This window comes from Phacochoerus africanus, chromosome 9 (genome assembly GCF_016906955.1).
Source record: "Phacochoerus africanus isolate WHEZ1 chromosome 9, ROS_Pafr_v1, whole genome shotgun sequence".
Classification (NCBI taxonomy): Eukaryota; Metazoa; Chordata; class Mammalia; order Artiodactyla; family Suidae; genus Phacochoerus; species Phacochoerus africanus.
The window spans coordinates 63,942,990-63,959,467 of record NC_062552.1 but is presented as its reverse complement, the minus strand read 5'-3'; the positions used below and the strand labels follow the sequence as shown (position 1 = coordinate 63,959,467).

General features: G+C 33.5%; 1 protein-coding gene across 4 annotated transcripts in view; it reads left to right on the top strand.

Annotated features, from left to right (window-relative positions):
* MIPOL1 (mirror-image polydactyly 1) overlaps nucleotides 1–16,478 on the top strand; it is a 278,090-nt gene that overhangs the window by 64,706 nt on the left and 196,906 nt on the right. For all 4 annotated transcript variants that reach the window (XM_047795508.1, XM_047795507.1, XM_047795506.1 and 1 more), the window contains exons 3-4: nucleotides 12,376–12,607; nucleotides 15,361–15,496. In XM_047795508.1, coding sequence (XP_047651464.1) covers nucleotides 12,376–12,607; nucleotides 15,361–15,496 — 368 coding nt within the window. The remainder of the gene's footprint in view (nucleotides 1–12,375; nucleotides 12,608–15,360; nucleotides 15,497–16,478) is intronic.

The following is a 16,478-nucleotide window of genomic DNA, read 5'->3' as shown; positions in this document are numbered from 1 at the left end:
GGTTATACTTTTTTAGAAAACAATTAATTGTCTTATTTTTAAAAAGCTTGCAAAAATAAATGGAATTCTGCTGTCTTTATTTTTTAAGCTCAATATGAATGATTTTGTCACTACTCTTGGCCTCATTAGAAAAACTTAATGGAAAAAGAGATGTTTATAAGAGCAACTATAACTAACAAGTTAGTCTTCTAACTTGTTATAAAGTTTGTTATAAACTATATTGTGAAGCTTCATCATTTCTGATATGAGGAATTCATATTTATTAATTTATGCCATTTTATTTTTAACTTTTACTTTTTGGCAGTATTTAAATAGGCTTTATTTTGTAGAGCAGTTTTATGTTCACAGCAAAATTGAGTGGAAAGTACCGAGTTCTCATTATACCCCTACTCCTCAACCCCATAGAAGCACAGCCTCCCCACTGCAGTGGTCCATTCACTACAGTTGATGAGCCTGGTACCCATAAATTTTTAATAAGGCAAAAGTTTGTGAGGTAATAGGAGACTTTTATTTGCTTGTTTTTACTACATTTAAAGTGTTTTAAATTCGTGTGGAATTCTTGCTGCGCCTTGGTCTTTCATTTTATAAAAATGACAATTACTGAAAAGAATAGGCATGAAGAATGATGTCTTTTTTCAGGAGACCACTTCACCTCCATTTCTGTACTATTGGTATGATCTTTTCTTTGTGCAACTTGACTATTTCTTTGATTTATGAAAATACAGCCCTTTTTAATAAGCAAGCTCTTTCAGCTTTATTTGTGGCCCCAAATTATGAGGTTTTTTTTTTAATAGAAAAAACGACTTGAATTTTGCGAATTTTTTTGCTTTGTTTTAAGTTCTCCATTCTTAAGATTCTGTGCCCTTTGATAAAAGTCCTCATTCATTTCTGGTTATGGCCCTTTCATGCCATAGCACTTGTGTCACACACTATTATGACTCAAATCTTCTCAAGATAATATATTATTGAATCTTTAATTTTCTAGAAATTAGAATTTCAGGGTATCATATTTAAGATGATTATCATGGTCTCCATAGTGACTATATTTGTCACCTTTAGCAAGATGACTGTAAAGTCCTGAATGTGCATTTTGTTGATTTTGTAGATCTGAATCAATATACAACAGTGTATAAGCCGAATTTATGGCCATTTACACACTTGTTCAGGTTGACTGGCTGTAGATTAGAACTGAAGTGAGTACATTTACTACATTTACTCATTATTTTTGGTTGTAAATAAATCTGGTAGCTGAAGGAAAAATTTGAGAGTTTAGTACATGTATGTATGTTTGTTTTAATCACAAAAGCCTGTTATGTGGGACATTATTATTTTGGGAGGAGAAATTTCAGATACAAATTTTCTTTGTGTTTTGCCGTTCGTATTTTTGGGTTTTTTGGGGGGGTGGAAAAGAAAATTTAGAACAAATCAGGCTGTAAAATTTCAAAATTGGTTACATCGATTATTTCATAGACTGAAATATTAAATTAAGAATATTCTAATCTGTAGCTTTTTGGTAAACTTGATAATCTTTTGCCAGATAGTAAAATTGTGCTGACCAGATATAAGGTAGAAGACATTATTTTAGAAAATCTTATTTTGACTTTCATTTTTTATCTGTTGAGTGATTTTAGTCTTCATATATTAAAACTTTTTGGTACTTTAAAATCATGATAAAATTGTACTTGTATAGATACTGAATATGTTAGTTTTTGCTAATTAAATATTTTTTAAATTAAAAATGAAATCCTTTTGAATAGTTTCACTGGCGGTACTTTAGGTAATTTGGTGTACTATAAAACAGTAGCATTCGTTGATTTTTGAGTATTTTTGTATAGAAATATAATCAAATTTAAGCACAAGATACCCTTATTTCCTTCTTAAATTAATATCTTGGTTTTAAAAATTTTACCCCCTCAGTTCAAAATTTTCAGATTAATGTTGGTCCATAACTGGTTAGGATAGGTAGGGTTTAGCTTGTTTCCTTGAACCAACAACATGTACTGGAGGAAATACATAGGAAAAGACAGAACAAATACATAGTCCCGAAGGATTTAGGCTTGTGTGTAAATTCTAACATTACAAATATGAAATATAGAATTTTCTGTATCCTTTCCATAGATTAAAGTAAGTATAAAGAATTTACAATTCAGAAGAATTCTTAATTTAAATAGATTAGATGGTTTTTGAATCTAGATGAAGAAACCGAATGTTGCAGAATTTGGAGTCTCCGAAGCCTTTTTATTCAAGTGTTTTTAAGAGTTTTAAATTTAAAAAAGTAATGATTTCAGTTCAGCAAGTCTGATTTTTTTGTTTTCAGAAACCTTCACTGCCTATAATCAATTAGTGTATTATAAGACCAAGGCAATGCTGCATTAGTCCAGGTAGGAAGAGCAAAGACAAAACAAAAATTTTCATTAAAAAGGAAGTCCTTGATCTCCTGAGAATGCTGTAGAGACTAGCATCAGACTTCCTCTGCATTTTTAATAGGCTGTTGGTCTCTAATATGTTCTATAACGACCCTTTATTACTTTTTCTTTTGTAAAATTCTCTTGTCTCTCTCCAAAGTCATTTAAAATGAACACATTATAACTTTTTTAAATTTTTTTAACTTTTTTAAAAACTTTTCTCAGGCTTTTTTTCTCTCGGGTATTTAATGCTTTTTTTTAGAAGTTAAAAAGTGCTAACTCTAACAAGGAGTGCAGCTAACAAGGCATCAGTGTAGTAGTCACAGTTGATTAATAAAATGGGAGCACCTACCTTTTCCTTTTTTGCTTTTATTCCCTCCCCCTTTCCCCACCAGAAACAAATGATGAATTTGAATAAAACACACATCATTTGCATGGGAAGTTATGTAATGATGCCATATAGAGTATAATGATTTCCTAAAACCTTGTATTTAAAGTAACCTGAATTACAATGAGAGATAAACAGAATATTTACCCATCCCTTATGAGCTGCTGCTGATATGTAAATTTATTCTTCTACTTTGCACAAATATACTTTTGAGCTACTGCTTAAACACTTTGAGGTCCTTAGTCAAACAGTTTTAATGATGCCTCCAATATTATGAAAGTGTGACATTTGATGAATGTCTCATATAGTTTTGATATCTAGGCACATGTCAACAAAAAAAATTGAACATTGGTTTGTCATGCAACACCTAGATAATTTATAATTTTACTGTTTATATCCATCTTGACATTTTTTATCTGCCAAAGGCAGGTTTCATTTGGAATCTTAATCTGAGATTTATTTGGTGGATCTGGAAATCATAGCTAAGGTTCCCACAGGAAATGGTCCATCTACCAACAGATTAAATGGCAGTCCTGCAGTTGTTAGGGGAGCTCTGCATTTAACACACATGCATACTCATTCAGTCAGCACTGGGGAGAAAAATTAAAGTAGTAACCCAGGTTTAGGAACAATGTAGCTAAAAAGTCCCATATTTGCTGAATGACAAAGGGTTATATAGCAGCATTTCATTTTATTATTCGTGCTTGAATTTCTTGTTTGCTCTGTTGAGTCTGCTGACGAATACTAATAAATGCCTGCAACAATCCAGACGAGAGATGCCTGGCAACAAAGCTATGCAGTGGACCTCCCTGATCTTCTCCAGTTCACAACCTGACCTTTTGAAAAATTGGCTGGGCTAAGCTGCAGAATTTGGGTGTAATGGTTATTGTTAACTCCAGCTTTAGGATTTATTAATTTGTGTGATCAAGACTTACCTATACTTCAAAGTTTCAAAAGACCAAACACAATCATCCATCCATTAGAACTAACATTGTGTTTCAGTGATTTCCACTTAGTATCTGACTGGTGATTCTTCTGTTTTGTTTTCCAAATCTAAAAATGTTCGTAAATAAAATAAAGGACCTATATAAAAAAATCTTTTTTTCCTCTTTACAGTTGTTATTGGAAAAGTTACCTTCTATAATGTCTGTAAATGATTTATGGAATTGTTGAATTCATGGACAATTGGTATGTTCATACTTAAAAATATATAATTATGAAACCTATTTTACTTGCAATGGTAGAAATTTAATACCTAGTTCATTCGTATTTTAATTACTTTATATAAATTATTCTTAGAGGAAAAATTGAGAAGTTAAAAAGGTTAGAAATATATAGTAAGTAGGCAAATAATTCCATATCACTGGGGAAAAAAGAATAATGATTACTATTGCACTAGTTAATCAAATTTTAGAATAGTTTTCACAACCATTTTAGCCTAAATAATATTTGTAATGGTTTAAATAGGGCGATAAAATTTTTGCAAAGATTTAATTTATGTGATATGCTCATAAGTTAATTAGGTAATATAAGCTTTAGGGAATTACAGTAATATACTCTGTTCATGCTCTTCAGGTAGTGAAAGATGTTAAAATTTAGAAGCTGAAACATAAGAGAACTTAGTTCTTGCACAGACATCTGTGTTGAATGAATATTGATGTGTTTATGACTATTTCAGACTTGATGAGACACACTTAAAAATTTGGTGTAGTACAACCCCTTTAGATAGCTTTTTTATAATAAAACATAAAATTTCACTAAAGTGATTTACATGACTAGCTAGCGAATAATTTGAATCACGGTATACTAAGTCGTTGAATTGTCTTAATCAAAGATGAAATAGCCTTACCAGTTCTTTTGAACATGTTTGTCTAGAGATACAACCAGGTATGAGAATGTAAAAGATATAGTTTATTTTGAATTCATATCCAAATGAATGCATGATGTTCACAGGTTCATGATTTTCCAGCTTTATAAGCTCTTATAAAGCCTTATTTCAAAGTCTTATCCAGCCTTTTCCCATCACATGTTTTTGACTTCCCTGTAATATATGTAATAGACCTTATTAGAATCACATAAAACTCTATATCTTTGCTTTTCAGCGTAACAGCCAATGACTACATGTGGTTTTGGACACTTGAAATATGAGCAGTGAGAATACAAAACAATGACAATGGAAGTTATAGTTCTTTTTTCTTCTTCTTATGTCTATTCAAACCAAAAAATAAGTTGAAAAATCCCTGAGAGAGTATATAGTTTCCAGATAACAAGGTTGCATTTTTTGAGCCAAGGATCCAAAAGTTACCTAATTTCCTGTCACCCCTAAATTAGAATCTCTGAAAGATATGTACCTGTGTTCTACTAGCTACAATCCTGTTACTATCTAATATCACGTGCCAGTATAGAGGTGTTCAAATGTCACAGAAACATGCTATTTTTTATTTTCCTACTATGGGATTGAATTTATACAAATATTCTTCTCTTTCTATGACATTGAATTTTCTTTCAGGATCTTTCCCAAATGTCAGGATTTCTGAATTTTTAACTCCTGTTTACTACTTTTGTAATATGTTAGTTTTATAACCTGATATAAACTTTATTAAACCATCATATATTAACTACAAGTTTTAAACTTAAGTGTTTTCTCTTCATTGTATGTCTCGCATCAAATGGGTAGCATTTTATTTATTTTCTACATTTATATCTTATGATATTTTAATAAGAATTTGTTTCTCACTGTTTTATTCTAATTATATTTTAATGAGAAAATGTTTTGCTTTTAGCAAAGCAGGTATTTGCAAAAATAGGTAACATTGATTGTATATTTTGTGCTGACACTTTCCCAAGAGATTATATAACAATTTAATTCTCATAACAACCTTTGGAGGTAGGTGTTATTATTATGTACTTTTTATTGTTGAGGTTTCCATTGATGAGAGGTTTAGTAGTTTGGTAAAGGTCGTACCACTATGTGGTCAAAGTAGAATTCAAACTCCACAGTCTGTCTTCTAAGCCCATGCCCTGTGATTCTGACTGGAAACTATAAATACATCGGCATTCTACTTGGAAGGTTTAAACTTTGCTCTCGTACACACTCATATTAAGTGCAACTACTATAATATGGCAGAAGTTTCTGATATTTTTCTTATATGTTTGGAGGGAGAAAAGCCTATATATGCATCTCTGTGGAAAACTATCCACCCCCCCACACGTAAAAGGAGACAAATAATCAGAAATATTTAATAAAGGAAATAAAGAGTATTTGTACACACATACAGATAGATAACCTACATGTAACTTAGTTAAGGAACTTGTAGAAGTTATTGGGAGCCACTAGCTGATACTGTGTTGAACTCATGTTTGTTTAGAAAAATTCGTAACCATTGGAAAAAAGACATCTTCTGTCTAAAATGTGGGACTAGTATAGTAATTCCATCATCAAATCTAATTTACACATATTTAGAAAAAATGTAATATTTTGATGTTCTTACATAATGTGATGATAGACAGTATACAAAAGAAAGAAGCAACAAACTGAGGTTTTGTTCTTTTTATATTTATGAAATTGCATGCCGCATTGTAAATAATAACCTTTCCAAAAAAAGAAGATAGAGTTTAAAGAAATGGTGACCAATTATGTCAGAGAGCACATTAACAAATTGCTTTCTTTATGGTTTGTTTTAGATATAAGTGCCCCTAAGTAGCACCTGCATCTGATGGAGCAAGAGATCCATTTATCTGAATGTACTTGCCTATAAGTACTTCCATTCCTCTTCCTCTTTTCTGCCACTGAGCTCTCAGGTAGCTGAGATGTTGCTATTCTGAGTAACCCCTGTAGGATCCCTAGAGACAATTCTAGCTCAACCACTCTGAAGAAACTGCTCTGTAAACAGTATTGACCCCCCAGGGGACCATCAAATCCGTTTACACAGATACCAGTTGTCACAAACTATTTACAAAGGCAGACAGAAAAGAATTTCCCAGCCTCTAAGAATGCCTATTTGATTCTAGCTACCTCTTCACTTCTGTATAGCAGTTGTGAAGTAACAGTTATTTCTAGCCATGAGTCATGATTTCTTGATGATTTCTTGGGTAGTATCAATTTAACTGAATATATTATACATTAATATATAATTGTCTAGAGAATTGAACTTAAAGGGTATCCTATAGCTTTTTTTCCCCTAGGTTAGGAAATAGTATAATGCTGTTAATTTTCAGTACTAATACCTCCAGCAGTAAAAAAAGAATTTGTTAGGTCATGAAAATGATCCATTGGAAACAGTATGAATGTCACTGGAAAGATACAGGGTCTTTAAAGCATATAATGCAGCTGGCCTAGGCACATGTATTAAGTATTAAGGTTTTTAAAAATCTTTACTAAATCCACCCACTTTTCTGAGATGAATAAACTGTCCCTAGCAATAGCAGTAGGTGGCATGTGAGGAATACCGGGTAATAATTTTCCATAAAATCATTATCAAATGATCACAGGATTAGTTTGTGTCAGCGACAGCATTAGATAGTAATAGCAAAAATTGGGAAATATATTTGAAGTGGTCAGAATTCGTACTTCTAAATAATACAGTGTGCCCACAGAAGAGCAAATAAAGTAAATAAAGGAGTTGATAGTTGTCATAAAATTTTTTCTTGTTATTTGAAGAAAAAAGTTAGATTTCATAGATTTATGAATTATGAAGAAGAGTTTGACAGTTTATTCTCTAAATTCATGTGGAAAATGAATGAAAATAGTGTTGTCATAATGATGGAACAGTTAACAATGATGTTGATTCAACATTGAAGCCCTTTAATAAAGAATGTTACAGAGAATAGTCACATTTCAAACTATATGAGAGAAAGAGAAATCAATAAAATAGTTTTAGTTTCAAGCTTTCAACTGTCTAGAGATGAGTTTGAGTCAGAAGTGAATTGTTCTTTTAAACATTTGTCTAATTTTTTTTTTTTTTTTTTGGCTGCCCCACAGCATATGGAGCTCCTGGGCCAGGGATCAGATCCAAGCCACAGACATGACCTAAGTCACAGCTGCAACAACACTAGGTCCTTAACCCACCGTGCTGGGCTGGGGATGGAACCTGCTTCCCAGTGCTCCCAAGATGCCACTGATCCCATTGTAGCACAGCAGGAACTCCTATTTTATCTTTCTAATTGAATAGTATACAAAATAGACCCATAACTTCACTTTTTATTGCATTTTATTAACATGTTTATATTGCTTTCTTGGTTTTTTTTTTTTTTTTTGGCTTTTAGGGCCATACCCGTGATATGTGGAAGTTGCCAGGCTAGGGGACGAATTGGCCTACACTGGAGCTACAGCTACCGGCCTACGCCACAGCCACAGCAGTGCCAGATCCAAACTATATCTGTGACCTACACCACAGCTCACAGCAACACCAGATCCCCAATCCACTGAGTGAGGCCAGCGGTCAAATCCTCATCCTCATGGATACTAGTTGGATTTGTTTCCACTCTGTCACAACAGGAACTCTTATATGCTTATATTTCTAATGCAATTATTTTCTAAGTGATAGGACAACACAACATCTCAACTAAAGAAAGCTTTTAGTAGTGTCATCCTGTTATTGCTTTGTAAAAATCTTCTGGTGCTTGAGAGGTTAGGAAAAATAACAATACTGAATTAGAGTCACTTCTCTTGGTTGGAGAAGGTACTAACTCAGAAATTAAATTTAAGGTGAGCTTTGAATAAGATAAAGGAAATTTGGCAAAATGCAGTATAATGGAGCAGTATCTTAAAACTTGAAACGTCAAAGTGCATCATCCCTTGTAACTTATTCTCAAATGTTTCAGAAAAAATTGTATATGTATATATAGAATGAATAATTCTATAAGCATGTTAAAACATTAACATTTGAAGAATCTGGATGAAGGGTATGTAGAAATTCTTGTACTATTTTTGTAACTTTTTAAAGACTGGAATTATTTCAAAATAAAAAGGTAGAAAGAAATGACTGCTGTTTACCATCAGTCAGCTTTCTCATCTGGCTCTGCCTCTTTAGTCTGTGTAGTGTTTTGCATTTGGCTTTGATTTCTTCACTCCATTTCTTGCCATTTTTCTGAATGACTTCAGTGCTTGAAAGGTAGTACACTCTGTGTACCCTGATGCCTTCATTTCCTTTTCTTCAAGTACCTTCATCATCAGCATATTTAATCAACACATTCCCAGATCTACCACACCTTGGAATTTGTCTTTATGTTGTTACTCATTTTATAAGTTTTCACTCTTCAATGATAATTGTTGTCCTCTCAAAACCACAAATGTCTGTGTTTTTCCTAAAGCTGTTCCTTCTCTTTTGTACTTATTCTTCCTGGTCTTTTATTCTTATAGTCTGTCAACTTTTCTTTACTTCACCAAACTCAAACCCTTTGACAGTTCATTAATTTGCATATTCCTTCCTGTCCTATTTTGGAACAGATATCTTTGTGAAATCTCCCAGAGTCTTCCAGTTGAGCATCAGGATGTCTAGCATATTTTGTATGTGATCTCTATAAGTCCTAGCATACTCCTTAGTACATGGTATTATTGTATTTAAATTATTAGATCAGTTAGTCTTCCTTGCTGAACTGTAGAGTCCTTGAGAAGAGAGTTTTAATTTTTACCCTTGTTTTTCCAGTACTTACCACAGGCTATATATATCACACTGAAGCTTTTTCATGGATTATTATTAAATTAATGAATAAATTAATTGGAGGGGTCAAAGTTTCTATACAAACGATTGAATTCTGATATAGGGCAATGCAGTATGGCAGAGCAGAAGAGTACTGAAAGCATTCATAGGGTGTAGCAATGTTTGCAAAAATAGATGGTCTCAAAAAAGGCAGGCAGGAAGGAAAATTTTATAAATCAGCTTTGTTTACTCTAAAGTAGAATCAGATTCCCAGTAGAAGAGTATGGAGAGTCTGATTTGCAGAGCAGGCTCTAAATATCTATGAACATCTTCAGTTAGGAATCCAAAAGCTTACACTACAGAGTAAGATTAGAAGCATCCAGAAATAGTCAGAGCCAAGTCATACAGTATGAATTCTTCAAACATATTAAACACTTAAAATTGAAATCCAGAAGTATGTTAGAACTTGACGAGTTTATTTAAAGAATATTTCAAAGAGTTATGATTACTAGGGTCCAGGAGGGATCACTGAAGAGTCCTCTTATTGGGAAGGTCCTCTATATGCTCAGAGTTTGGAGAGGATAGCACAGTCATAGGTGAAAAGGCAGTGACTTAACAAGTTCAGGGGTCACAAAATTTGACATTAGGTAAACAGAGGTGAGAAACAAGCTATAGATATAGTAAGCAAATAACAAGTATAGATATTAGGGATGGGCTAAAGTAAGCTTATTGACATTATTTTATTACAAGTAAAAAATTGAAAGAAGAGAGATGCTGCAGTAGACCGAGAAATACAGAAGTGAAAACATGGGACAGGTTGCAGATAGTGGTAAGTTTAGTCTCAAAAACAGGTCGTAGAATCAAGACTTAGATTATGAAGCAATTGGTAAGGTGTTTTCTTGGGGAACTAGGGTCTTTTTCTAACTGGCAATGCTCCTTGGCTTATCCTTTTACCTTTTGAAGGATTTCTGTACCTTATAAACTGGAGAGGAGCATAGGGCCTAATAGTTACCTTTTGATATGTCCCTGGAAACAGTTTTTGTTAGTTTGATACTATTTTCTGTAACCATAATTTTATTGTATTTGAATTACTTATAAAGTTAGTGTTAAAAAGCATGGTTTGTTGATGATATAGTGGTATTCCTCAGTGTCCTTTATAAAATTTTATAATCCTCATTTAGATTTAGGAATGCTAATTCTGTTAGTACTAATTAATAATAGCCTGTTCTAGAAAAGTAACATGATGAATATCTAAAGCAAACTAAATAAGTGTTTTGAAATCTCAAGAACCAACAAATAATCTTCAGAGACCTAAAATTGTTAAAGTTTAAAACAGAATATGATGAAATTTCAGAGTTCCCATCATGAAACAAATCTGACTAGGAACCATGAGGTTTCGGGTTTGATCCCTGGCCTCACTTGATGGGTTAAGGATCTGGCGTTGCCATGAGCTGTGGTATAGGTTGCAGACATGGCTTGGATCTGGCATTGCTGTGCCTGTGGTGTAGACCTGCAGCTATAGCTCCAATTCCACCCCTAGCCTGGGAACCTCCATATGCCATGGGTGTGGCCCTAAAAAAAAAGACAAAAAGACAAAAACAAAAGAAAAACCAAACAGAATATGATGAAATTTCAGATACACCACAGTATGTAATTATGATAGCACATTCTCCCAGTTTATTGCCTCAAACAAAATGAAATTGAAAGTAATTGACCAAAAACAAATGGTTTTTGTTCTAACACACAGCTACCAATAAGGTAATGCCCACGACTTGGAGTTTATAACTGCCTATACCTAATTTCATTGTGGATATAAGCAGATAATTTCTCCTTAAAGAATGAGTACTTTGTGAGAAATACCTTATTTATAAGTGCTCCTATTTTGTTTTTATTCTAAAACTACTCTTCTTCTGCCTCAATAGGATTTTTAAGTCTGGCAGGTCATTAACAAGCAGATGAGATTCACTTGCTTTTTAAAGTTGAAGAATTATTATTGGAAATAATAAAATACTAGTTATAATCAGTATTTGTGCCTGTTGAACTGATTTTCTGGTTCATGAGTTTGTTTGGTGCACTTGTGTGTGTCATTTTCTCTCCCCAAATTTCAATACAACATCAGATACACACTATTCCTTTGAAATAGCTATTATTTACTAGTTACAGCTTAAGATAAATAATTTTTATGAGATCTCCCGGCATTACAAAATAGATTCTATAATGTATAATATATATTGGATAAAATGGAAGTTAAAGTAATTATATTATTTCCATTTTAATATGATGATGATTATAAAAATAATGCTTAACATTTATTGACATGTCAGACACTAGCCCAGGTACTTTGCATTCATTAATTCAGTTAATCCTCACAACTACTCAATTAAGTAAGTACTATTATGTTTTCATTTTACAAATAAGAGTGTAAGGCATGGACAGGTAAAGTACCTTGCCCAAAGTTATGTGCTTGGCAAAGCCAGAATTCTAACTCAGCCTCATACCAGAATTCCTTGTACATTATCACTTCACCATATCAAGTACCTTGCTGCATCCTTTTTTCAAAATCTAGAAAAGTAATGTGGAGATTAATAACCTCTAAATCAGTGGTTCCCAGTCTTGATTATATGCTGGAATCATGTGATTACTTCCAGAGATTGTGATTTAATTAGTATAAGTTATGGCCTGGACTTTGGGGTCTTCAGAAATTCTTCAGCCAGTGGGCAGTTAAGGTTGTAAGCCACTGTCCTAAATGGCTACTGACTGTGAAAATGGAAATAATAATAGCAAAATCACACTACATGCTTTTCTGATTACAATAGGAGTAAAGCTAGTAAGCACTCATTTTTAAAGCTATGAGAGCACTCATTTCACAGAAGTGATCATTTGATTTAATATGTAACCATGGTGTTTAATATATCATATTTTTGTTTTGTTTTAAATGCAGACATAACCCGTACTTACCTTGAACAAGAGACTACAGGAAGAAAAAAAAGTATACTGCCAGATGAGCAACGGACTGTGAATTCTAAGGGAAGCATTCATCAGAAACCCTATGAATTAATTAATAAAGCTACATATGAGGACACAAAGCCACCAGAGCAGAGATCAAGGAGTTTTGAGGTCATCAGTCTTGATCCAGGTGATGAGACAGCTTACTGCACTACAGAGAAATCCAAGTGAGTGCTAGCAGCCTTAGATTTAGAGTGTAAGAATTGGGAGAACTCTTTCTTCCTCCTTTCCTTCTCTGTCTCTCCCTTTCTTCTTTGTAATGTGGGCTAAACTTGATGTATCATTAACTTATTAGAATTTGGGGAATCTACCAGAGTTAGTATTTTCATTATGTTGATATAATGCATTTAAATTGCTAAGTGCAAAAACACGAGAAGAGTTTGGATGAAGGCCATGATGTTTTTTTATTTTCTTGTTGAATATTATTTTATGTGACCTTTCATTTGGAATCTGGAAATAACTCTTAAGTTGATATATATATGGGATATTATTCAAGAGAGCCATAACCTGGCAGCTCCAGGACAAACTAAGCCCAAAGATGTGTTTTGGTTTTGGTCAGCACTGTTTTCCATTTAAATGAATTTGAATGATTTTGGAAGAGCTTTCTACTCTCACATTTGCCTTCCTTATTGTTTTACATTCTGCAGCTTCTATCCATTCATTTTACCTACTTATCCTGTGAAAGCATTTAAATTTGTGACACTTCTTTTACCTATGGAAGTAAAGCACTTCGATAAGTACTATAAATATACTGCTAAATTTAAAGATTTTCAGTGATTAGTATAATTCACAATTATATTGATTTTTGTTTTTTGGGGTTTTTTTGTTTGTTTGTTTGTTTTTTGGTGTTTTTGCCCTTTCTAGGGCTGCTCCCATGGCATATGGAGGTTCCCAGGCTATGGGTCTAATCGGAGCTGTTGCTGCTGGCCTACCCCACAGCCACAGCAACGTGGGATCTAAATCATTTCTGTGACCGACACCACAGCTCACGGCAACACCAGATCCTTAACCCACTGAGCAAGGCCAGGGATCGAACCCGCAACCTCATGGTTCCTTGTCGGATTTGTTAACCACTGCGCCATGACAGGAACTCCCACAATTACATTGAAATATAAATATTTTCAGCCCAGATAAAATCATATTTTATTTATTTTTTATATGCACAAACATGTACGTTATATTACTCACTTTATAGAGCAAAAAGAATGAAAAAAATGCTCCAAAAAGAAATAAATAGATTGTGTGGGATAACATGCCATGGAATATTGTGGGGGAACCTTTAAAAGAGTAAAATAAATCTACATGTACAAACATGGACCTTTGTCCATTTATATGTGTGTGTGGGTGAATATGCATGCAAAAAAAGCATATATGTATATGTACACACTTATGTGTTTCCTTGAATGTCTTCACTTTCTCTTTGAGTAAAATGAGTTCTTTAAGTTCCAGTAGCATATTGACCTAGATCTTTATGTTAGTTATATTGCACCCAGCAAAGTACCACCCCATAATGAATTTCAGGTACGTAGGCAAAATCATATTTTAAAGAATACTATTTTAACCCGCTTTAAATTAGGAATAGCTATTTCTATTTACTTAAATATTATGAAGTAGATAGTTTTGAATATTAATGTGTAATTAAATAGATATACTACTATGTTCTGACCTCTTAAACAGTCACTTATGTTCTTAACAAAGTACAGATTAGAGTACATTTTTAGGGGGATAGGGATGAATGAAGAGGGTTAAATGTTTTATAACCACATGGGAAAAGTAAATAGTAGAGATTGGGAAAAAGTCATCCTTTCTCTTCCTTTGTAGTACTTGCTAACAAGTCAATATTGTTCTCAATTAGCATGCACATTGTCAAAAATTTCACTTACTCTTAAATGTTACAAGAACTGGTTTTCATGGGGGGTTTTTTTGGTTTGTCTTTTGGCTTTTTTTGCTTTTTAGGGCTGTACCCACGGCATATGAAGGTTCCCAGGCTAGGGGTCGAATTGGAGCTACACCTGCCAGCCTACACCACAGCCACAGCAGTGCCAGATCTGAGTGTGCCTGTGACCTACACCACAGCTCAAGGCAGTGCTGGATCCTTGACCTGCTGAGCAAGGCTGGGGATTGAACCCGAATCCTCATGGATACTAGTCAGATTTGTTTCTGCTGTGCCACAGTGGGAACTCCCGGTTTTCACTTTCAGTGTTATGACTTTAATAATAAAAAGATGATACTCTGTCAATTATAATGAAAAATATTTATTGTTCCCACTTTCAGAAAAGTAAGAAATGTAGCTGGAGTCTTGACCAAAAGCACAAATTGAATTAATATTTTAGCCTCTTAAAACCTGGATTCTTTAAGGATGTTGACCATGAGTTTCTGTATTTGTTACCAAATGCTTTTTGTAGATATAGCCCTCTCAGTTGATAAATTAGCACTTGTGTGAAATTGTAATTTTTTTTTTAATCCATAGTATTTTCTTAACAGTGCCATTACAAGAGAAGTTTTTGGGTTTTTTTGTCTTTTTTTGTCTTTTTTGTTGTTGTTGTTGCTATTTCTTGGGCCGCTCCCGCGGCATATGGAGGTTCCCAGGCTAGGGGTTGAATCGGAGCTGTAGCCACCGGCCTACGCCAGAGCCACAGCAACGCGGGATCCGAGCCGCGTCTGCAACCTACACCACAGCTCACGGCAACGCCGGATCGTTAACCCACTGAGCAAGGGCAGGGACCGAACCCGCAACCTCATGGTTCCTAGTCGGATTCGTTAACCACTGCGCCACGACGGGAACTCCACAAGAGAAGTTTTAAATTAAGTTTCTTTACATATCTATTGTTAAAATTAAATATTTTCTCAATTTGAAATATAAAATGTATAAATCCTGTATAGTAGAAATTATATGTATTAATAGTTGTCTTTTTTACAGCATTATGGAACATAGAAATAATGATTTGGATTATGAATGTATGATTCCTTCTCAAGTTACTTCAGACCTAGATCAAGAGAAGACAATAGCATTTCTTCTAAAAGAATTGGAAATTCTCAAAGCAAGCAATAAAAAGGTACAATGTAGAAAGTCTGGTAGTTGTACAATATGCTTTTAGCTATTGACCTTCTAAGTTTGCTTTGTCACCCATCATAATTCAGTTTTATTGTGTACTTTAATCCTTTAACAGTAGCTTTATGCTGTTGCCATACCATGCTGTTCAGGGTATGATTGAGTTGAGACATGGGCTATTAAAAGCAATTTATTTGGTTTCCTGCCTTGCTGATTTGCCACATGTCACTTCCGTTTTCATAGATCTATAGTACCTTGCACAGATAACCCCCCCAAAAGGATTCAAGTTTAACTGTAATAAAACGACTTCAGTATTATAGAGAGTAGGAAGTATAATGCATTGGTTTCATGTTACTTTCTTAACTTTTTAATTTTCTTTATTAGTATCTGTGCCCTGTATTTCACCTCAGTAATTTATGTAAACTTTAAATTACCAAGGCTTGGCAATATTGCCATTTACCTTGTGTTATCTTATACTGCTACATTTTATCCAATCCACTTTGTCATGTCAGGTTTTATCTTTTCTTGCTCTTTTTCTAGTTACATTCATTTAAGCTTTAATGTTATTAAATAATGTTCGCTTTCTATGCTTTCTTATTTTTTTTAATATCTACTTACTTTTGTGATTCTAACATTCTAGTTGTTTGACCTAATCAAACTGAAGCATATTAGGAATATTGATCATGCCTGATGGAAAACAACACAAATGACAAAACGAAAGTAAAAATTAAAAAGATATTTGGAGGGATTCTGTATAAAAGCATGAGATATTTTCTGTACTTTCATTTAGCAGTTATTTATTACATGCCAATTATAAGTCAGGTCCAATGGCAATTTAAATGGAATATGATGGCATAGCATTCTCAAAGGGAGATTTGTATCAGATATTAAGATTATTATCTTAATTAATTTTGTTTCAAAATATTAAAATTACAAAGAGGATCTGTAATTTGTGCTTTCCATTATTTTATTAGGATAGTCCTTCC